Source organism: Desmodus rotundus, chromosome 12, assembly GCF_022682495.2.
Source record: "Desmodus rotundus isolate HL8 chromosome 12, HLdesRot8A.1, whole genome shotgun sequence".
Classification (NCBI taxonomy): Eukaryota; Metazoa; Chordata; class Mammalia; order Chiroptera; family Phyllostomidae; genus Desmodus; species Desmodus rotundus.
In genome coordinates this window covers 28,672,663-28,696,178 of record NC_071398.1, presented here as the reverse complement: position 1 = coordinate 28,696,178, position 23,516 = coordinate 28,672,663, and the positions used below count along the sequence as shown (strand labels likewise).

Here is a 23,516-nt window from a genome sequence, read left to right as displayed (position 1 = left end):
AAATGCCAACACCACAGAATGCTCGGGGTCACGACCCTCTGTGCACCTCACTGACATGGTGGCCAAGGAGCACATCTAGGAATGACCACGGGACACATACGCAGTGTCCATGACAAGTACGCAGTGTCCATGAGGGGAATGGCACACCCGAGGGTCCTGACGGTGGGGCTGAGGCCTGACCCCCAAAGGGACGCCTGGCTCCCCGCTCCTCCAGCCGCTGCCCCTCCCTGCTCTGCCCACCGTCTCCATCAGAGCCGGGTGGGAGGCGGGGGTGGCCGAACCCCCATTTATCTGACTCCCCGTGTGGGCAGTGAGGGATGGATCGCTGCGGCCAGCCGACGGGGCACTGTAGAGCATACCTCTGACGGGGTGTCCGGGGCTCACGGAGAAGGCCCCCCATCCACCCGTCAGCTCTAGTCACCGAACACGCCCGGGCCAGGCAGCCACCAAGCCGCCTCAGTCCTCCCAAAGACACATCAGCGGTAATTAATTGAAGGAGACAGGCTGCTGACTGGAATTTCTAATGAGCAGCAACATCTGTTCCGTTCCTGTGTGCTGGTAGGGCGCCCCCACTCACCGCGAGGTCCTCACGGGTTCACGAACTCTGACTTGCCCTTCCCAGAAGGGGCGTTCAGCTGGTGGGTGTCAAGGATGGGACACCCCCCCCACCCCCAGCACCCTGGGTCAGAGTCAGGAGCCCAGAACTCCCGCCTCCCTGTTTTCCAGAGACTTCTACACAGGGGCTTGGTGTCCTCCAGCTGCCTGTGCGGGCAGTGGGGTGGCTCCCTGTTCACCTAAGGACATGGCTCCTCCCTTATACAACTGTCCTGTGCCTCGGTTTCCAATTGTAGCCCCAGCTCAGAGCATCAAGGACTAGGCACTGGTGCAGCTGGGAGGCAGGGGGGAAACATGGGGGTGCGGGGGAGGGGCTCACACACAGCAGCACAGCAACGAGCCTGGTGTCGTCCCCACCGCCCGCGCTCCAACCACCTACACTGCCGGCTGAGGGGCTGCCTCCAGGTGGGGGCTTGCTGGTTCTCCTGCACACCCTCACCCTGCCAGGCACAGGGCCTGGCCAGCCCAAGGGTGAACGTCTATCACCAGGAGGTACCTGGCCTACACCAACCAGCTCCAGGGGCTCACCCCTCACTGGGGCCACCATAGAGTAGAGCCCCCTTCTCTCTTAGGGGGGACAAAACCCCGCTGAAGGGCAGCTGGGCCAGATGGACCTTGTCCCAGCCTGGCCGAGACAAGCAAGGAGTGGGAGAGGCCAGGGGTGGAAGGGGAGGCAGCAGGCAGGGGGCTCAGTGGGTCAGACCCATGTGCCTTCTGTCTGGCTGGTGCCCCGCTAAGCTTGTAACAGGCACCTGGGAATGAGGTCAGCTCAGGCTGGAGGACACACATGGGCTGCCCAGGGTGGGAAGGGCCCAAGCAGCAGACCCCAACCTGGGCCAGACCCTGGAGGTGCAGCCAGCCACCCCAAGAGTGACGTCTGGGCCCCCCACTGCTGTCCCCAGCAGCCAGGCACGCACCAAGGAGCATCTGTGGGCAGCTTTTTATTTCTGCACCGCGGCTGAAGGCTGCAGGCGCAGCTGCAGCGATGAAAGGAAGACGAATGAGGGGGAGGCAGGGAGGGAGGAAAATCCTTCATTCTCTGGTGATTAGAGAGGTTTCCAGTCAGACAGACAGGACATGCCCTGTTAGCTTTAAAATAGACTATTTTTCATTTCATCTGTCCTTTCCAAGCTCCGACTACCTGGGAAATCTCGGTGACCCCAGAGAAGGGGCCCTGGAGGCCCTTCCACCCCACCCAGCCCCACCCCACCCCCCACCATGCAGGAGGGCCCCCCCACAACTCCTGGGCTAACACTTCAGGAAGTGACTCCCCTCTCCTGCCCTCATGCCTCTCCCTGAGCTCCCCTCCCTAGAAGGATTAAATTCTCCACTGAGCCTTTGTGCTGAGCTGATGAGCCATACATCAACTGCTAATCCAGCTCCCTTCCTCCCACCCCCCCTGGTGGCATTAGTGTTTCATTAACCGCCAATGGCTGGAGCAAATCTATGGCCCAGCCCTCTCTCCAGGGTTAGCAGGGGTTAGTCAATGTTTCTGAGTGAAGAGCAGCTGGGGAGGGAGGCCTGTTTACAAGGGATCCTGGGTCCTGGCGGGTAGGGAAGCAGCCCCTCTGGGGTGGGAGCAAGTGGATGTTTTGGACTGTGGCAGCCACCACCAGCCAAGGACACAGCAGGACTCAGCAGGACTCAGAAACCACTGGGACCGAGTGAGTTAGGGGAGAGGCAAGGAGGCACAGCTGTTTGATCCAGGTGGCTAGGCCCTGAGGTCAAGGCTGACCGCCAGGTGGCTGACAATGAGGGGCAACGGTCCCCTCTGGAGGCAGGAGACTCTGGGATAGGACCCTTGTCATCCCTCAAACCAGGACCAGGGGCAGCTCTGGCTGCTCTAAATCCCTCTGGCCGGAGTCCACCTGCTGGGCCCTGCCCTGCTCCTCCAGTCTCCAAACTGTACACAGAGTAGAACAAATGATGCCAAGGCAGCAGCTTCTGGGAAAGCAAAGGGGGAGCTGGGCCAGGTGACAATCTAGGAGGGCTTGTCACCTCCAACATGGGGGTCAAGTCAGGGCCACACCCAGGCGGGTCCCAGGCCACAGCTGTTTCCAAGGATCCCCACCAGGATCCAAGGTGCACTGGAGACCCTCACCCTAGGTCAGGGTCTGCCTGACGGACGCCACCCCCAAGGGCAGAAAGCAGACAGACCCTGAGTGGTCAAGCTGATGCCCACCCCCACCCCAGCAGGGCAGAGCTGAGAAGGGGCAAGGTGGGGGCTCGCCCCACCCCCGCTTTCTTTGTGGTTTAATTAGTATTTTCAAGTGGTGCCATCCCTCAGGGAACTTGGCAGAAAAATCCAGCAGAGAAGCACAGCGACAGTGTCTTAATTAGAAGGGATCCTCTGGGCCGGGAGTACCAGGTGTGGCGGGAGCAGACGTGGGGAGAAGCCCTGGGCCAGCGCAAAGGGATGGCTCCCAGGGCTACCAGCTCCTTCTGCACAGGCTGGTCACCCGGCAGCAGCCACACACAGGGACCCCAAATGTTAGGAAGGGCCCCCTCAGCAGGTGTCAACAGGACAGAAGCATAGAAATGTGGCATGTGAAAAAGGGGGTTGGCCTTTCCCTCTTCAATTCCTTGTCTGAGCAATAGGTAACAGCAACAGCTGGTATTTATTAAATGCTTGTGACATGCAAATACCATTTGAAGTTCTTTATGTGGGGTTGTGGGCTGAATTATATTAGTATGCACCCCCAAATTCATGTTCAAGCCCCAACCCCCAGGACCTCAGGCTGTGACTGTATTTGGAAACAGGGCCTTTAAAGAGGTGACAAAGTGAAGCCATGAGGGTGGGCCTGACCCAGCATGACCGGTGTCCGTGTAAGAAGCGACCGGGATGCCGGTGTAGAAGGAGGCCCACGTGAGGACACAGGGAGGAGACGGCCATCTGCAGGTTGCAGAGAGAGGCCTCAGAGGGGACTGGCCTGCTGGCACCTGGACCTCAGACCCCTAGCCTCCAGAGCTGAGAGGAGATGTGCTGTGTGAGAGCAGCCTGCACTGCTCGCCAGGCTCGCAGAGGTGCTTACTTTGCACAGACCTCTCACAGGTGATGCTGTCCCCCCATTTCGCAGAGAAGACAAAGGCTCAGGAGAGCACAAGTTTGGGAGTGAAGGATTTGAACCCCAAATCTAGTCCTCCCCTATGGAAGGCCACCTTGCCCACACCTGTGACCTGTGGTCACACCCAGCTCTACCAAGCGCCCCGGGCACTCACCTGCCGGCTCTCGCTCCTCCAGACGCCATTGACGGTCTTGGTAGGGGCAATGGTCACCACGGGGGGCGTGCTGGGGACACTGTGGCCCCCCGGGGGGACGATGATGGGGCCCATGGGCACGCGCTTGGGTGTGCTGGCGGGGGAGCTGTGGTTGGTGGCTGGAGAGGACACGGGGGATGACTCGCTGCTCAGTGAAGACCCTGCAAGAGAAGGACACAGAGCCTCAGCTGTGGACTCAGATAGCTCAGCGTTCGACTCCAGCTCGCCAGCCCCCTCGCAGGCAGATTCAGGCCCAGGCCTTGCCTGAGAGCCACAAGCAGCACCGAGGCTGCACAGGCGGCCCCCAGGTTTCAACACATCACAGCACAGAGTCAACTAGTGCCAGGCACCAGGCAGGCAAGGGCACTCCCTTGCCCACCGCCAGCCCCGTACATCCAGGCTATCCCACAGGGGGATGCCTGAGCCTGGGCAGCTGCACACTCTTATGGCTGGAGTGGGGGGCAGGGGGTGGTTCGAGCTGGCACGTGAACGCTTCTCGTCCGGACTTGGGTTGCCAGCCTTGGTCTGGGTGGACCTGCTGTGCTGGTCCTGGAGGCTGCTGCTGACAGTCCTAAGTAGTGGCTGGGAGATGCCCCATCTCACTCCTGGACTCAACAGGCAACTGCCGACCCCTCCGGGAGGAGTCGGGCACCCTCTTTCAGGAAGAGCCCTGGTTAGGGGCTCTCAGCCCTGGCAGGTGGGAAAGCAGGCGCCAGCACAGTCACCCTTTCTGGAAGGAGAACTCCATCAGCTTCCAGGCACCCTCCCTGAATTTTGCTCAGAACTTGTGTCTGTCCTAGGGACACTTGTCTCTACACCCCTCAAGTGGCCACTCTCGTATGGCCAAATAAAACCTTTGCCTAACGGACGCTCCGAAACGACCTCAGCAGCCGGGGTGTTGCTGAGATGAAGCACCACCATAGTGCGCTTCCTTCTTTCTGACCCGAAGCCCTGACCAGCTAAGCACGGCCTTGGTGGCCTAAGCAGGAGGCAGGGCAGCCAGATGTCGAGGCGCCCCCAGAGAGGGACAGAGCTCTGCCCTGAGCACGGCGCTCCTGACTGGCCGCCTCCCTGTGGCTCTCCCAGTTTGTGTCAGGGCAGCCCTGTGGGGAGACACCCAGTCCAGTCAGACCTGCCCCCACCTAACCCGTAGGCTGTGCCCCAAGAGCTGCCCAGCACTGCGTTCTGCTCAACAATGCCAAGAATGAGGCCAGGCCCCGCATCGCTCCCAGCTCCCACCTGTCCATGCCCAGCCAGGTGGGCAGTGAAGAATCACACAGGGAGAGAGGAGCTATCCTGATTTTCCAAACGGACCAGACAATCACCCTAGAGTTTTGCAACCCCCATTGGCTGGGCAAACCCCTAGAACTGAGCACTGGGGTCTAGACCTCAGCTCTGCTGCCCACCAGTGGCTCCCAGCCTCCAGGTCAGACACCATCACCTTGGGGGACAGCCAACAGGGGAGGACACAAGTGGCCAGGCTTTCCCAGTGGGGATACCTCCAAGGTTCTGGAACAGACAGGCCTTCCACGCTGGTGAGACCCGGCCAGGAAGCCGGTTGCAGGACCACAGTGGGAGCAGTGTGGGCGGGCACTGACCCAGCAGTGTCAGGGGCCCGGGGGGCTGCTGTCCAGTCTGACAAGCTGATGGAGGGAAATCCTCCCCCAGGTTTGTGCAGCTTCGGGAAACTGCCTGTGACTCCCCAGGCTCTGCCACCTGCCTGGGGCCTGGCCTGGCATCCTGCTCCTGGGTCTTTACCCAGCACAACAGGGCTGACGTCCACCGAAGTCACAGCCCAGAGTCCCAGTGGCCACTGACCTGCAACTACCTCGAGGCACACCAGTAGCTACAAGGACAGAGCCTGTGTGGTCTCAGGATGGCACGAGGCAGGACAGGAGGCAGCCAGAGCCTCAGGTGCACGGTGAGTCACGCCAGCACCACCAGTGGAGAAAGCCGAAAATGCAGGGCCGGGGCAGAATCCAGACAGTCACACCTGCTGGGGGTGGCAGCGGCAGGGGTGGGGTGGCGGGGTGGGGGGGTGGGGAGGGTCGCTCTGCCTCCGGGTCCGCAGGCACTCTGCAAATCCGTCCCGCTGGACGCTTGCAGTCCGTGCGTTTTTCTGTAGGTACTTAGATTCCAGTAAAAAGCCCACTTTAAGTATTTGGGAAAAAAACTAGGCAGGGATCTTTCTCTTTAAAAAAGGAATTGCTGTGGAATCGCTACCAATCTCCTTTTGGTTTGGGGCATCTTTATCGAGATGCGACCCCCACACCGCAGACCTCACCCATCGTCTGCGACTCTATGGCGCTGAGCAGCTGCACACCCGCGACCACCACCGGTCAGTCCAGAACATTCTCTCCACCCCAGAAAGAAGCCCCAGCACCACTAGACCCCCCAACCCCTGGCAATCACCAATCTGCTTTCTGTCTCCACAAAGTCACCTATTCTGGGCACTTCACGTCAATGGGACCACACGACGAGCTGCGTTTTGTGGCTGGTTTCTTTCGTCAGCGTGAAGTTTGTATGGCGTATGCATGTCGTGGCCCGTGTCGGAACTGCGTTCCCTGCACGGCTGAGTGATACTGCACTGTAGAAAAGGACCATTCTGTTTATCCACCATTACTGACGGGCAGTTGGGTACGTCACCTCATGGCTTCCGTAAGTGGTGCTGACGTGGCCACCGCTCATAAAGCTCGTGTCACCCAGCCTCGGGTGCTTGGTTATCCAAAGGACCTACTCTGTGCCCAGCCTGCACCGTGCGTGGCCCTGTCTAAACTGCCTGAGTGGAGGGAGGGTGGATATTCATGGTCTGGAGCCAAAAAAGTAAAGAAATAGAACACAGACACCCAGGGTCCCCATTCTTCAAGGCAGAGGCTGCAGCTGCTGGGGGCCAAGTTGGGGTCAAAGGCCAGGTAGCCTCTGGTCCTCCAGGGCGTGGGGAAGATGAGAGTAGACACCTTCGGCCCCAGCCTATACCAGCTTCCGGGCCTCAGGAACAGGAGCATCTGACAGCCCAGGGGACTCAGAGCCACCTGGCCCTGCCCCCATTCTCCCCCCTCCACACCACCCTCTATGTTTAATCTCTGCATCAGCCTCTTTTTTAAGAATAAGGGAGCTTGGGGGCCCAGAGGGGGCCCCACCTGGGAGGCCATCCACAATTAACGCCTAATCCTGTGGGGCCAGGCCGCCAGCCGCCAGCCGCCAGCCGCCAGCCAGAATGCTCCATCGATCCCTGACCAAGCACCCGCCAATTAGCGACCCTTGCTCTGAAGACGGGCTCCGGGATCACTGTCATTAACTGGAGGCATGTGGGCTGGAGATGACAAGAGGCAGAGCGCTCAGTGTCACCTCTGTTGTCTGACTTCAGGGATTAGCGCCTGAGGCCACCTGGGCACACGTAATTAACAGCTGAGACCCCAAAGTTGCCGTGAGGGGAGGGGGCGTGAGGCCTGAAAACAAAAGCTACAATACTGCAGCAGCCCTGCCAGCTCTCGTTTGTGCACTTAACCAGCCACGTAAATGACGATTAAGCAGCAACTACATGCTCTGAACAGAGACGACGACAGGGCCACCCTCACCTGGGACACTGCAGAGGGCACAGGGCAAGCACTGGTTGCGATCACACCAGAGTCCTGTCCTCCTAGGCCTGAACCTGCACTGAGTGGGGCTGTCTGGCTCAGAGGGGTGACAGAGGGAGAGCACAGAACACGTGACCACCCAAAGCATTCCTCTAAAAAGGGGCCCTTGGGCTATTGTCCTGAGAGCCATGCGGGGATGGAGGGGGCAGCACTGCACAGCTCCTCTGGGGTGCCCGCAGGAGGCAGCTCTGGCAGTTTGCAAGTGAGCAGCTGAGCAGCAGGGGCCCTCCCTGCAGAGCTGTGCCCCCATACAGGTGGCAGCCCAAGACCCACCACCAGTGGTGTGCAGGAGGACCCACTGCTCTGCTCATCGGCCCCCCACTCTCCCTTCTTCGGCCGTTGTTGGGTCCCAGGCCATCCTGAACTGGTATTTGGGCCAACCTGACACAGTGAGAATTCTGTCAGGCTGTCGTGGCCCTGGGGACACCATGACTCTGGCTGGTGAGTGAGCGAACCGGTCCTGCTAGGAGACACAGCCTCCCACAAGCCTCATATCCCTCCAGGCTGCTCCTCTGCCGTCCCTATTTCCAACCAAGATGTAGGAACCTAGGCCTGGCAGACACATGCCATCTGGACCCAGAAAGGGGTCTGGCCTCTGAGTCCTGCCCCTTTACTTGTGAGGCCAGGAGCAGCTGTGGCACCCACAGGAAGCCTCCCAGCTCTACTGTCCCAGTTTTGGTCCTGCCTCCTTTCCCTGAAAGGTCCCCAAGGGAACAGGAACAGTGGACCCTGAAATAAAAATCCAACCTGTGCCTGGTAGGAATGGAAGCCTACAGGGCAGGGAGACAGAGTTACCCTCGAAGGCACACGGTAGAGCAAATGGGGTGGTAAACCCCCTGGACTCACAGCAGGCCCGGCCCAGCGGGGCAGCCGGGCACAGGGCACAAGTACAGCTGCCCTGGGCCTGGCTGAAATTCAGGAAGAACCTGCTGAAAGACCTCAGGGCCTCTCCCACCTGCCGGCCAGCTGGAGCTTCTCCACGGGGTGGAGGTGGGGGGACAGACGGAGTCCCTGCCCCACTCCATGGCCACCAGCACACTCCTGGGCCTGACTTACTGTCATGTGACTGTCACCAAACCCAAATCAGCAAAGGCGAGAAGCAGGTCTTTATTACCAAGTGTGTTTCCAGGGACCAATGACTAGCTGATGAGGACGGACGGACAAGGACAGCGGGCTCCCGACTGAGGGCCAGTGCTGCTGTGCTAGGGTGCGCTGCGGAGGTGGGGGCAAGGAAGAGGACAGGGGAGGCCTCGTGCTCTGCATAACCAGGGCTAGGTACCACCCACCAGCCCACGGCTCTGGTTACTCCCATCCTGCCCAACCCATCCTCCCTGCCATCCTGCCCAGCGCTCAGCCTCCAGGCACATGTGCCCGTCTCCCTCCAGAATCCCAGCCCGGCAGAGAGAAAGGAAGGGAGAGGCTCGCAGGGTGCCCCTGTGGGAGCTCACACCTGCACGGAGACAGATGGGGCTGCAGACACGCACAGGGAGGCGCCACCTCACCAAGCCCGCCAGCCGCATGGCTGACGTACAGGCGCGGCGAGAGTGCCAGGCGGGGTCTTTCCTCCCTCCGTTTGTTTTGTTGCTGTCTTTGACGGGAGCAGATTTCAGGCGGCAGCAGAACGGGAGAGTCGTACCCTTGCCCGGGATGGTTTTGTGATGGGTACGCATGTAGGCAGAGTCACAACACCAAACTGAAACAGCGGGAGGGACGCTCCCCAGCCTCCCTGGGACTCAGGGATGGGACCTTGGTAACCAGACCCGCCTGCAAAGCCAGTGACAAGATGAGGCAGGCAGCCAACAGACACTGGGGAAGGAAGCTGGCTAGGGACCCAGTGTTCGGGGCTCTGGACCTGAACGAGGGCTGGAAATTCAAGTCCAGCTGCCACCATCACCACCGTCATCAGCCTCCGTGTGTCAGATCCAAATAAAACCAGGGCAGCTTGGTTGTTTCACAGGCGACAAAAATGGTGCCTGGGCTCTGCAGAGATGCCAGCTTGGTGAGGCTGCTCAGCTGTCCCACAGGGCTCCGGGTGGCAATGTCACGTGCCGGGCACCCTCTGCTGGGAGGACTGGCCATGAGCTCTGAATGGGCCTACAAGGCTTCAGAGCCCACCCTTGCTCCCCCCACCTAGTCCAGCCCCCAGGTCACAGCCGCCCGAGGAGGCCAACCCCACCTGCACAGCTGAGCCCCTGGCACTCTCCATGGATAGAAGAAACCTGTGGTGTGACCATTGGACTCTGGAAGAGGTAGGTGGCACATGCAGGGATGGGAGCGGATCAGAGTTAAGACTGGTCTGATGTGCCCCCAGCAGTGGGGGTGGCAGGGCCCTGGGTGTCCTGAGCATGTCCCCCTCCCTGGCAGCGAGGACACGGCAGGCTCTCAGCTCTGCATCCCTGCCCCCAGCAGACGGCCGCTGCGGCCCCACGGGAGGTGCCTGCTGTGGTGCGGAGGCGAGCAGATTGCCACACAGCTTGTGAGAGCCACTGCCTGGCAGCAGCCCCTGCCCTGTCATGCTCAGGGACGGCGGGGACACGGGCTACCAGACCTGCACTCTGTGAGGGGCAGATGGGCAGGGTCAGGCTAAGGAGGCTCCTGGGGTGAGGCGAGCTGCTGTCAGACCCCAGCAGGGCCGGGCCAGCGTGAGCATGAACGGGGCTGTCTCACACCCACTCAGCTGCTCAACCAGCACCTACGAGCCCACGGGGTGACCTGGGGATACCCAGCATGCCCTGCAAGGTGTGGAGCGGGCTGGGAGGCTCAGAGGAGTCACGACCTGTGACGGCAGATCTTGGGACTCCTCAGCTGGGACTCATTCCCTAGTCTGTCCAGAAGAGGTTCTGGTGGCAGGACTGGTGGGGAGGGAAGGCCAGGCCAGGGCTGGAGCTGGTGGAGCAGCTTCCAAGGCGGAGGAAAGGAGGCGTATCCCAAGGGGACATCATTTTGCGGCCAGGGTAATGAGGGATTGGCTCCACCAGCTGATGACAGATGGCAGGGGTGCAGCTCCTGGGACACCTCAGTTCAAGAGGGGGCCCCCTGGCCTGTCACTCCAGAGGGTCCCCTAGGTGTACTGAGGTAAAACCCAAACTTGGAAGTCAGCTCCAAATGTGCAGCCCGAGGCTCTGTGGGGTGTGGGCCTGGTTACCCCCTTCTTCCAAGGAGTAAAGACCGGGACTTGGTGATGGAGAGAGGCCACCCTGGGCCGGGACGTGCCCCACGTGGCTGGCATAGGCCGGAGCTGCTGCGCCGGCTGTCCCGGGGCCCAGTGTGCAGCTGCAATGTCCTGGAGCACCCCACCCAGGAGGCACTCGCCTTCCCTGGCCGCCCCCACCCCTGTGAGGGCCCTCAAGTCCCTGGCTGGGCTGCTTGGGGTGGGAGGTGGTGGGGCCGAGCAGATGGCGGTGGTATTTGTGGTGGGTGGGGAGGGGTGGCAGTGGTCAGGGTAGACAGGACGTGATGGCCTTGGTGGCCCTCAGTCAGGGCACACAGCTGCTATGCCTGGAGCTAGTGTGTTCTCACGCAATCAGCCAAGTCTACGAGGTACAGGTGCTACCTTCACCCTAAGAAAAGACAGAAGCTCAGAGAGGTAAGGCGTGGCCAGGATTACAGCCAGGACGTGAACCAGAACCCTTAATGCTCAACTGATTAGCCCTTCCTGGGTAGGTAAAGGGTCACACTGTCCAGGGGCAGTGTCCTCCAGGGGCTGGACACCAGGCCACACTGGCCACAGGGGACCAAGCAGGCCGGTTCTGCAGCAATGAAAAGAACGCACACTTCGGAGAGCCCCAGGAAAAATGAACCCTGCACTGAGGGCTGACTTCTCCCCCCGCACCCTCTCTCTGGGGGAGAGCAGCGCAGGGCCCAGCAGTTACTGCCTCTGAACTGGATTTTTCAACTGTGCCCTCGGGACACAACTCGAGGAGAGAATGAGCTGGGGAAGCAGAGGGAAGGGCTTGGTGTTCCAGGCTCACAACAAGATGACACTCCCACAGCAGCGGGGAGGTGCAGTGGAGAGGGTAGACGGAGAGCCAGGACACACCCCAGGCAAGGACAGGCACTCACTCTGACAGCCAGCGGCTGACGAGCCTCAGTCAGCACAGCTCTCCCTCAGGACTGTGGGGGTGGGGTGAAGGATGAGGGGCCTACAGCCTCCCTCTCCACCGCCTCCCTGGGCAGGTCTGGAAGCCACTCTGGCTTCAGGCGGCACTTCTGCCCATGAGGATGGGGCTGCTGGGAGCTGGCCCTGGGCCACCTCAGTCCCTTCACCCCATCGTCGGGGGGTGGGGGGGGGCGGGCCTTCAGCGAGCGGAGGCCTGGCCCTGGCCAGAGAAACGGCAGGCTGCAGTGTCCCGGGACACGAGTCCTTGGAATTGCCAACCTTACCCTCTGCTGCTTATGACGTGGGAGGCCTGGAGCTCAGGTCTGTCCGCCAGCAACATGAACAGAAAACAGAGGCCAGGGCTATGCTGAGAACTGGGGGGGGGGGGGGGGACGACGCACAGCAAGTGCTCACTAAACGGTCACTGTCATGATCAAGGCAGGGGACACCCGCTGCGGGTCTGCCTCCTCGAGGCCCGGGAGTGGGGGGTCTGGTGCCATCTGGCCACACGGCTGTCGACGCCCAGGCAGGAATGAAGCCCTGCATTGCTACGCTGCGCCCTGGAGGGGCCGAGCCACGCCAGGCTGAGCACGGGAAGGCAGACGCAGATGCTGTGTGGCTCCACAGAGGGAAACCCTCCGGTGCAGCACTCATATGGGGGCCGGGGACTGGGGGGCGGGTTGGGAAACAATTGCTCATAGGTCCCAGGTTTCTTCTTTTGGGGATGACGAAAATGTTCTGAATTAGTGGTAACGATCTTACACCTCTGAATGCACTAAAAGAAATCACTCAGTTGCACTCCGCGAAAGGGGGAATTTTAAGCACGTAATCTAGAAAATTAACTGCCCCAGGCTTCTAGAGGCTGACACAGGTATCTCCCCCACACCCTCCACGGAGGCAGAGACTGCTGAGTGTGCCCCGACCCTCTGCAGTGGGCACCGGGGGCAAAGGGGGCCCCTCCCCCACGGCGGTCATCCACTCAGGCTTGTGGTCCTCCCTCCAGCTCTCCAAGTCCACTTGGAAGGCCCTAAACAGCAGAGCAAGGGGCACGGGGTACACCCTCACTAGCTGTGTGACCTTAGCTTACGACCTGACCCCTCCAAGCCTCCGCTTCTCCAGCTGTACAACGGACCAACTTGGGCTGCCAGCCAGTTCTATGGATGGAGACGGCAACGTCAGAGCTAGGGTGATTCAGTGAGAAACAGGGGGACCAGGCACAGGATGTGACCCAGAGGGCACTACGCATCTCATTTCCTCAAATCAAGGCCCCACTGGGGCTGACCAGATGGAGAATCGCAAAAAACTGAGCTCATGGCCATGGCTTCAAATTCACACTTTGCTTGTGGCTGCCACAGTGGGACCTGAGAATCAGGGCCTCTCAGAGTCCAAATACTGCTCCGTGGTCCACGAACATTCAGTCCCCCGGCCTCAGATTTCTCAGCAGGAGGCGAATAACCTCAGGCGGCCAGTGGCAGACACCACGCTGCAACACGGTAAAATGGCTCAGACCAGTGTGGCTCAGCCCTCTAGTCCCTTTCCTGACACTTCCCAGGGTATCACACCAAGCACCCCGGCCAGCAGTACAGTCTGTTCCCAGCCAGCGAGGCCTAGCAGCCTCCAGCCCACCGGGCTGCCTGCTGGCCCCTCACTCGAGCCAGACGCTGGGCCAGCCTGGGGCCCTGGGGAAGAGACAAAGGGCCATCAAGGCAGCGCCTGCTCCGCGCCCACACCCGCACGTGGGCTCACATCTGCAGGCCTCTCCACCACCTGCCTTGGCAAGGACAGACACATGCCCTTTCACTGACATACCCTCTGCAGATGTGGGGTGTCACTCTAGGACTGGGGGCCGGGAGTGGACACAGCTGCTTGATGAAGCCCTGACACTCGGGGTGACTCAGCCCAGGCGGAACCAGCACCCTCTCACATGCTGACAGCTGTGGCTTTGAAAGCCACGCCAGCCCCGTTACTCTGCTTTCTGGAACACTCTTAGAGAAGAAGCCAAAGCAGGGAGCTGCTGGGCAAATTCCTCCCCAGAGGCTTCCTGCTGGCTCTGAGGTTGGAGACCCCCAAGCCTCGACGCCAGCTCTGGTTCCCAGTGGGTGCTGCTCCCGGGATGCCCGTCAGGGGTCTGGGGCCTCAGGGTGGGGGCCTGCTCTGCACATCTGCTCTCCAGCTGTGAGGTGCACGTGGCCCCGGACAGCCAGGCCTCTCGACACTGGTGGGGCTCCTGCAGCCTGTGGCTCAGAGGTGGCCACGGTGTCCCCAGGTAGGTGTGGAGGATGAGGAGGGGTGTGCACACAGGGATGCAGAAGGTCTGCTGGCAGCCATACTGCCCACGAGGACAGGACAGCCCACAGCAGGCAGACATGAAAACGGGCCCCAGGGGCCCTCCCCTCCTGGGCCACTGCCACCCTACCCATCAATTCTAAGCTCATTCCCCTCACACTTCCTCCTCTGTCCCAAAACCAGGCAGCAGAAAGGGCCCGGGAAGAGGCGAGATTCTGAAATCAGGAGGCCCCCAGTATACCCTAGTCAGGGCGAATGTTCGTTCCACTGAGCTGAGGCTGCAGATCCCGTACAACCCAACACAGCTACTTTTCTCACACACATTTTCCGGGTGCCCCCAAGGACCCAGGAACCCAGATGCCGAGCCTCGGACCTTTGGGGCGAGGCAGATGACAGGCAGAGGCACCCAGGGTGCCGCTTTCTCTGCCCCAGATGTTGGCCCCCCGCCTCCTGGCAGCAAGCCCAGAGGGCGTCAAAGAGGCCTGCACCAGAATCCACACGGGCCAGGTTTACTGGCAGCTTGGGCTGAGAACTCCCACCTCCTCGCCGGACCAGCAGCCCTTGACCAGGACTCACACAGGCAGCTGCACAGTCACCCTGGGGAGGGCCTGCAGCCAGGGGCACAGAGCGCCTCCTGGTACGAACGAGAAGACTGAAGCTCAAAAGAGGACCAGCATTTGCCCAGTGTCACGCAGCATGTCACTGCCCAGGGCTCCGAACCTCCGGGGGACACTAACATCCGTCCATGCCACCGAGCAATTCCTGCCTCAGGGAGTTAGAACGTGGTGAGGTGAGCTGTCCCAGGAACTCCTATTACAGGATCACTCGAGCTTCTAGAAACTGTTCACTGATACATCTGGAAGAGGTGCCAGAGCCTGGAGCCACTGTGCTCTCTGGGAACAGGTGACCTGGGGCACGGACTCCCCAGGAGCAGCCCAGGGGCTCCGGGGAGACAGGTCAGGGCGCAGCACTCCCCCTGCAGCCACTCAGGGCTCTGGGGGCCCAACTCATTCACCTTCCTCAGCCTGGGCCGCCGGGTGCACATCCGCACTGCTGATGCCCCCAAGGTGGCTTCTGCAGCCAAGAAAGGACAGAGGAGGGGGAGAGAGCAAAAGCAGAAGCCAAGCAGAGGTGCCCATGGCTGGGTAGGGTTGTGGGCTGGGCAGCACCTCACCGTACTGCCCCCACCGGACAGAACCAGCACGAGGAAACCAAGAGTAGACTGGAGCCCTGGCTCTGCTTGTGGGGGACCAGCTGTTTCCTGGGCCACCCACTGTCCTCCCAGGACCCAAGAGGTCTGTCCGGCGGGAAGGCAGGGGGGCTCCTCTCCCTCCCTCGGCCGTAGCCTGGAGGGCACCTCTTACCTCTGGGCTCCTCCGCCTGTTTGGCGAGCTTGCGCAGTGCAGCGGCAAAGCTGGAGGACGGCGCGGCCTGGGCCGACAGTGCACTGCTGGTGGCGGGGCTGCCACTGGGCACCAGGGCGCCATTGAGCGGTGAGGGGGTGAGGGGGTTGACGGTGGCGGTGGTCCTGGTCGCGGTGGAAAGCATTCCTAGTGAAGGGGACTTGGGCTCATGGCTCATGCCTGAAATAGGAAGAGAAGAACCAGAGGTCACCCAGAGAGCAGGAGGCCAGCACCAGAGCGGGATTCGGGGGCTTAGGGGTCTGGCCGCAGGTGGCATGCAGGGAGCAGGAGCCTACACGGCCCCAGGGAACAGGCAGGCAAAGAAGCAGACAGAGCCAGCGCTGCAGAGAGAATGGGCCTTGAACCCGGAGTCCAGCCAGAGCCCCTGAGGGTCCAGAGACACGCCTCACCCCCCCCATCCATAATTAAAGAATACAGTATGCCCAGGAGCCCAGTGATTCCAGAAGCCCAAGGGCTCGGCCCTGAAGAACCCAACAGCATCAGAAATCACCCCTTGCTGGGCTTTGGGAAGGAAGTCTGAGGCGAGGGATGGGGCCAACACTCTCACAATAAAGAGAAAATAGGAAAGGAAAGGAAAATGGTCCAACTAACAACAATAATGAAGACACGCAGGCCAGCCCTGCACAGTGAAGAGGGTTTTGCCAGGCCTCTCGCACGCCAGTGAGGCCAGCATAGCACCAACCCCACTCAAAGAAATAGAAACGGAGGCACCAACTGCGCAGACCCAGCATGTGACCTGAGCAGGCTGGCCTGGAGCCCCTGGTCTGTCGCCACCATGCCCTCCTGAGTCCCAAAGCCACCCAGGGACCCTGATGGCCTCCAGCTGAAAAGGTACCTCAGACAACAGCCTGCGGAGGACAGGGCTGCATCAGCAGCTAAGAGAGAAGTAGGGGGCAGGACCGTTGAGCACTGGGGCCAGAGCCCCCCATGGTCCTTTCACCAGGCACAAACCCTGCCTGGAGAGGCTGAAGATTCGGAACTGTAAGTCTACCCGCCCTCTGTCACCCTCTGTGGGGAAATATCCCCAGTCCACTGGGGGCCAGGTCAGGCCAAGCTGGCCAAGCAACTGTCATCCACCAGGGTGACATCAAACTCCCTGGGGGAGGACTTGACCCCTTCTTAAGAGCCCCCGGCCTTTCCAGTCCCATTCAAGTATCAGTGAGGAGGCTGAACCCCCCACTGCCCTGCAGGCCTGATCAATAACGGCCTAGCTCCGTCTGGCAGAGACAGAGACAGAGAGCGGGCTGTAAGTAAGTTTCCCACAAACGCCGCCTGCCCTCCAGGGGCTGCCTGCCCAGGCCCGACCCTGCTCCCTCACCGTGCTGCATCCCAGGGCAGTAAATCAGGGCCGAAGGCCTCGAGGCTGACAGGGGCAACGGGTCACGTGAGAGACGAGCAAATTACCTTCAAAACCCACAGGCAGAGACCTGGAAACTCAGTGGCGTCATCTGGGGAGGGGTCCTTGGAATCACTGGGGTGGGGACTCACAATCACAGAACATCTGAGAATAGGACAGGAACACAGGAGCAAGGCCCACCCCCAGGCTGTGACCTCACCCCACAGCCAACCTCACTGCTGTGGTCCAAACCAGTCTGATTGGGACCTACTTCCACAACCATCCCCACGTGGCCGTGTGAGCACGGGGGACCCCAAAGGGGCAGGCCCCTGAGACCTGCCATCCACTGCCCCCAGAACTAGACATGAGAAGCTACCTGCCCCCCCCCCCCCCCGCCCTGTCCTAGGCCCCAGTCCCAGAGAGCCAAGTCATCAGTCTCCTGATGAGCAGGGACAGAAATCTCGGGGGGCACAGGCTGGGTGTACAGTGGTGGCGGCGGGGGGTGGGGGGGGGGTGCGGCGCTGACACATAAAAGACAACATTGAGGCAGGCGCGAGCTAGAGGGAACGCCATTCTTTTGGGTGAGGGCTTGTACCTCGGGAACAAAGGACCCCAACAAGAGCCCCCGCGCCCACAGCCAGCAGGCTGGCCTCCCAGCTGCCGGCAGATCACGTGGGCAGCAGTGCCTGCAGCGGCAGCCCCACTGAGTGGCCCAGGCTGACCCAAGGCTGACCCCTGGGGTCCCCCAGCAGCCGGATTGCCAGAAAGCACAGGTTTCTGACAAGAGTCCTTTCTGAGCCAGGCCGGCACCCAGCCAGCCACTCAGGGACCGTTGAGCACTGGGGACAACAGGCTCCAGAAGTTTGGCCCCAGGCTGCCTTTAGTGCCCCCCACCCCCAAGGACGGCAAGGACAGACAGGATAGGAGGTGCACCAAGGCCCCGTGTGAGCAGAAAGCAGGGACCTGGAGGTAAGAGCTCAGCACTGACTCAGCTGCCAGGCGCCTGGGGCCTTATCTGGCTCTGCAGCCTCTGGCGTGTGACTTAGGCCAGTCATTTCCCCTCTCCAAGCCTCAGTCTCCAGGCCCGTAAAATGGAGATCAGGAGAAGTCTACCTCACTGAGGTCAATCCCAACAGAATTCAAGGAGCTTTTACGTGCGGGGCTTCAGAGCAGGGCAGGCACACACCAGGGACCATGTGTTACTCAACGGTCCACCAGCCAACGGGGGCAAAACCACTGGTCCTAGGTCCGCAAGGGTGAGGGGCTGGCCAAGGCCACACAGGTCAGGCTCAGCGGACTAGGGCAGAAGCTGCTGATTCGTGTCTCCTACTCTACCTGAGGCTTTGAGGGGGAGAGGTGATGTGGCGTCAGCAGGCTATGCGCTGCTTGGGGTGGGCACCCCAACACCCTGCCCAAGAGCCCACCCTACTGCAGCCTTCCCCAGGCCCAGTGACAGCCAGGGTCCAGCCTAGCATGTACATCTTGGACAGAGGGCCAGTCCCATGTCTCTGAGTGGGCAGCAGTGGCAGCTGGTGTGGGCTGACGCACAGGACACCCCAGAATGGAAGGGACCAGAGCACTCGCCCTGTTGCCCACAGGGTACACCACGGATGTGTCCCCACAGATGGGAGCGGACATGGGCAGTCCATAAGTCCTCAGGGTCCTGCTCGGCGCCCACTCAGTGGGTGGATTGGGGGGGTCGTTTAGAGATACTAAGGGGCATGAGATGGAGGCCCGCCCTTGCTGAGCCCCAGGGAGGGCATAAAGTGAGCACCTTGGAGGAAGGCATCACTATAAGGGGCTCCCTGGCAGACGAGGTGTGTGAGGAGGAACCCCAGGGATCCCTCACCCAGGGGCCATCTTAGCAGTCCTCAGAGGTCACACAGACCCTCGGGTCACCCTCCAGAAAACCCCCCAGGAGAGGCTGCAGCAGCTACCACTTAGCTGGGCCCACTCCTCACGGCCTCAGACATCCCTCAGAGGCCCGTGTGGGAAAACTAAGGCCAGGAGCTGTCTAACACTGTGTCTACACTGGTTAGGGACCTGCAGACGGCTCAAAGCCACACAGACACAGCTAAGTAGCACACCTAGGGCTTGAACCCCATTTCCTGGGCTCAGGTGCAGCCCTCTCATCACCACTCATCACACAGCCCGCCCGGTCTGAGGCCCGCGCGTGGCGCCTGACCATGACCAAGGGTGTGAGCAGGCGTGCAGAGCTCAGAGATTCGACTGCAGCAGCTTTCCCCAAAACGCAGTTCGCTTTCGAGGTATCAGTCACCCGCAGTCGACCGGGGTCTGGAAACATTAAAGGGAAAGCTCCGGAAATAAACGAGTCTGAAGTTTTGAATCGTGTGCTGTTCTGAGACGTGTGATGAACTGTCACACAGCACCCCGCCCGAGACGAACACACTCCCTTTGCTCGGTGCGTCCCCGTGGTGCAGAGTCCCTGCTGGGTAGCACCTCCGTTATCAGGCCATCAGATCAAGGGTCACAGTGTGCCAGGGCTTGTGGTCAAGTCACCCTGGTTTTACTCACCAATGGCCCCAAAGCGCAGGAGTCGTGGTGCCGGCAGTTCACTACACCGGACAGAGGCTGGAACGCGTGTGCGCGAAGAGGAAAAAACACTAGGCATGGCGTTCAGTACCATCCGTGGTCTCGGGCATCACTGGGGGGCTTGAGTGTATCGCCTGTGGGTAAGGGGCCACGGCTGTATAGTGGTTTAAAAAGGTCCACCATCTTTGTCACTCATCCCCGTTTGGGGTGGAGACTAATTCTCTTCCCCGACTGTGGGCCAGCCTGCTAAGGAAAAGAATATGGCGGAACGTGTGTGACCGCTGGGGTGAAGTCACCAAAGGCACCTTGGCAGTCTCCTCTGAGATCCCTTGAGCAGAGGCTGGTCAGCGGCCACTTTGGGAGGATGCCCGAGCAGCCTGTGGGAGGACCCGTGTTTTGGGGAACACGGCCCTCTGGTCCACAACTGTGCGAGGCGCCACCTCGGCAGCTGCCCTCCAGCCCCAGCCTGATGACAGCCTCCTCAGAGACTTGGAGCCAGAGCCACCAGCCGGGCCGCTCCTGAATCCCTGAATGGTTTTTTGGTTTGGGACAGTTTGTTACGCAGCATCAGAGAGCTGACACAGTGAATGTGACGGCACGCCTGACTGAGCAAGACCCACCTTTCACAATCGCTCATCTCCCTGCCTTCCCGGAGCCCAAGAAATTCAACCACCTGACTGTCTAACCACTGTGCTATGCACCTGAAACGGATGCAAATACTGAGTAACACCTGTAAGAGAGGAAGTTCGACCATCTGCAACGAAGTGCTCTGCGCCTTTACCCAGAGCCCACAACAGGCCGCTGTGATGCTGTCACTGCCCCCTCCTTTTCCCTGTTCCTTAGAGGGGTGTCTGTGTGCCCACTCCACAGAGGGGCGAGGGCAGGCTTGGACCCAAGGGCGAACAGATGGCCAGCAGCAGGACCGGGTTTCCCAAACACAGCACCCACACCCCACTTACACAAAGCTGGTCAGGGCGCAGCCCCGGGCCCATCCTGGGACTGTGAGACAGGCCAGCCCTGCCCTGCCGCCCAGGCTGCACACGCCGCCACAGTACACAGGGAGGAGGCGCAGGGAAGTGTGGTGGGCAATGTAATTGTTGCGCCTCCTGGTGACCAGTCCCGCCGGCCCGGGAGCAGATGTGAGGTCACTGCCCAGTGGCCGTGTGACAGGCTGGCCAGCTGGCGACTCGGGTGAACATGCTGTGACTGCCAGCTGCCAGCACTGGGCAGGATGGCACAGAGGTGCTGGATAGGCAGGTGGCAGCCACAGGGCAAATCCCAGGCCAGACCCCAAAATGTCACACACTCCTTAAGGCCGGTGGTGGATGTTTTCAGGTGGCAGCAAGAGGAGCAAATCTCTTTTTAACCTGTGTTCTAGCATTTCATCAATGAACCAGATTTTCAAAAGACAGGGGCCCTCAAAGAGATGGAGACTCGCCTGCATGAAGTTGGCACAGCCAACAGGAGCATGGGCGTGACTCCGAGCTAGGGCCACCAGCTAGCCAGGTGAAGAAGCCAGGGAAACTGAGGTACCCCTGCTGGAACTAGAGCCCTAACCCGAAGCCTCAACCACAGCTCCCCCTCCCACCCCTGCACCATGCAGACCAGGCTCCTGGTGGGCAGGTCCCTCCTCTGCCTCCCCTTCCTATCCTGAGACAGCCACCACCCGAATGGCATTGTCCAGTTCCTGCTGGCATCCAGAGACTGGCACCCCTCCTCCCCCACTAAGCCTCCCCTCCCCACCCTCAGGCAAAACCTGGCACCAGCTCCCTGGTCCCTGTCAGCAGGGTCCCCCATAGCCAGCATCCCCCATGGTGTCAGCCATGGGCTCCAAGAGCTATGAGCCAGGAAGGCTGCTCTGCTGATGTCAGGTCACTTAAAATAGAATTCCAAATGAGCAGCTTCATTAGGAGTCTAAAATTAGCGTTCCTCCTCAGCACGTGTGCATCAGAAGGGGTTGCAAGGGGTCCGGGGGACACCAAAGCCAGGGATGGCGTCTCCCTCACACCGAGGACAGGAGGACAAGGGCCAAACTCAGGGAACCCAGAGACCCTGTAGAAGGTCAGCCTGGACCTGCTGTGGATTGGTACGACCTCTGAGAACCGCCCCCTGCCCCCGCCTCACCCCTTAGTCACAGGCTGGGGGGTCACTCAGGGCCACACCCTGCTCTTGCCCTCCAAACCCTTTCCAGAAAGGTGGACCCGGGCCCCCCCACCCCAGGGGGCGACTATTCTCCTGCAACCGTGGAGAGTAGAGGGGTGACTAGGGGCAGTCCCACACCCTCAGGAGGCCCCAGGGTGCCTGCTCCCCCTGCCCTCATTAGAGAGGTATTTATTAACTTCTGCGCTCCTGGCCATTGACTGAATTCTGGTCTACATTATCAGCTCATGTGAATTCATTACCCTAACAGCTGGGAATAAGCTCGGCTGCGTGGAAGCCAATGATGGACGAGGGCTAGGGGCTGGGGCGGCACGGGCATCCCTCTCTGCGTCGTGCAAGCTCCCCTGACACACTGGACTCAGCAGGTGAATGGGCTGGGGTCTGCGGCCTCCTGGCCTCCTCATCTGCATCACAGGCTGCTGTCCTCTGGATAGGGCCTCCTGCCCCGTTAGGCTGGTCCCTCCACCCCCACACCCCCAGGAGGAAAAAAACAGCCACAGCCAGACCCCCAGAAGCAAAATCCAACAACAGCTCCCAGGTCCCCTAGAGCTGCCAGAACCCCTCCGAGCCCCAGCTTCCTGCCCCTCTGGACCCTAGAAGGGCCTGCCCAACGCCCAGAGCCCAAGCCCGGCGCTTCTGTCAGATGCTGAGGGCAGACAGGGGGCTGACGGCACCCCCACACTGACCAGGCCCCACATCCCGCAGAGGGTCTGGGGAGGCAGCAACCGCCCGCCTGGTCTCAGCACGCGGGTGAGGCCCTCGCCTCTCGCTCCTTCCACCGAAGTGTGGTGCCTTTTTCTCTCCTCTGCCTAGATGTTTAATACGATCAGAAGTGGCACAAACCTTTAAAAAAAAAAAAAAAAAGGCAAGGAAGAAAAAAGGAAAGACCCAAGTGTGAGGGGCAGGCCTGGCTGGGACACCCAGGACATTTCCATGGAGCTCACCCTACTCTGTTCTACAGGACAAACCCCATCAGGGCGCATGTTGTCCAAAGGCTTCCACCCAACAGCAGCGTTTAAAAAGTGGGGGAGGCCCCAACCCTTCCATTAAATGTGGTCCTGGCTCCCGCTCCCCCCTCTTCACCACAGTGGAGGGGCCTTATTAATCAGCACTAGGCCTCCCTCCCTCCCTCCCTGCCAGCCTCCCGTGGACCCCGTAATTACCACTTCCTTTCATCCCTGCTCTTCCCGGCTCCAGACCTCAGGCCCGCTCCCTCTATGCTCTGTAATTACAAGCTAATAGCTGAGATGAATTTTCTGCTGGCTCCCGGTTCAAGCACCAATCCGCCCCTTCCCCCTGACGGCTCCCCCTGGAGTAATTACACCCCTCGAGGCCGGGCCCAGCAGGGCTTCACTTTCAGGCCCCGTGCGCAATCTGGACCTACATTCTCTAATCACCCCTCTTGGTAATTTTTCATTACCACAGAAAGAAATGTTTGTGAACAAATAAAGGGCGTCCCCCCTGGCTTAGGGCCCCTGGGCCCCCACCAAGGGGGGATGCTCCTGCAACCTTAACAAGGCCAGGTCACCCTGTGCAGAGACCCCGGGCGGGAGGCTGCGCGGCTTCATAATAAATTCATTATTATATTTGCCTTCGGGTGTTCGCAGCTCACTTGCACGAAGCAATTTTTCTTGGGGGTGGGGGAGGAAGCTGGCAGAGTGGGGAAGGTCTTCTTCCCGGGTGCACAGGGGTGGCCTGCTGAGGCCTTAATGTTCTTTTTCTAGTAAGGCCACCCCCTCAGGTTCTGGGCTTCTAAGGGGATGGGGGCCTTTTTCTTGCCCTGAGTGCCTACTGGACTTACTCCCCAAGGCTAGGACCTGAGTAGCTGGCAGGCTGAGCTAATTGAAGGCCCCAGCAGATGGCCTGGATCCTGACCTGGAACCAGAGAGACAGACCAGAAAGAAGGGCCCAGAGAACCGGGGGGGGGGGGGGGGGGGGGGGGCGGAGAGGAGGGGGAAAGAAGGGAGGGGGAAGAGAGGAAGGAGGTAGGAAGATGGAGGGTGGGGGGAGGGGGGCGAAAGGAGGGAGGGAGGGGAGGCGCGCGTGCGTGCGTGTGTGTGTGTGTGTGTGTGTGTGTGTGTGTGTGTGTGTGTCTACAGGGGACCCTGGAAGTAAAATGAGTAACAAGGCCACTCGTTTTACAAGGC

General features: G+C 60.5%; 1 protein-coding gene across 14 annotated transcripts in view; it reads right to left on the bottom strand.

Annotated features, from left to right (window-relative positions):
• The window catches only part of GSE1 (Gse1 coiled-coil protein), a 411,107-nt gene that overhangs the window by 22,231 nt on the left and 365,360 nt on the right, over nucleotides 1-23,516 (bottom strand). For 7 of the 14 annotated variants that reach the window (XM_045191705.3, XM_053914690.2, XM_053914691.2 and 4 more), the window contains 2 exons: nucleotides 15,261-15,479; nucleotides 3,835-4,034 (listed from right to left, as the gene is read on the bottom strand). In XM_045191705.3, coding sequence (XP_045047640.2) covers nucleotides 3,835-4,034; nucleotides 15,261-15,479 — 419 coding nt within the window. Of the gene's footprint in view, nucleotides 1-3,834; nucleotides 4,035-5,691; nucleotides 5,832-15,260; nucleotides 15,480-16,724; nucleotides 16,954-19,191; nucleotides 19,344-23,516 lie in introns of those variants that run through there. The other 7 variants (XM_045191706.3, XM_053914698.1, XM_053914701.2 and 4 more) reach the window with 4 other exon arrangements.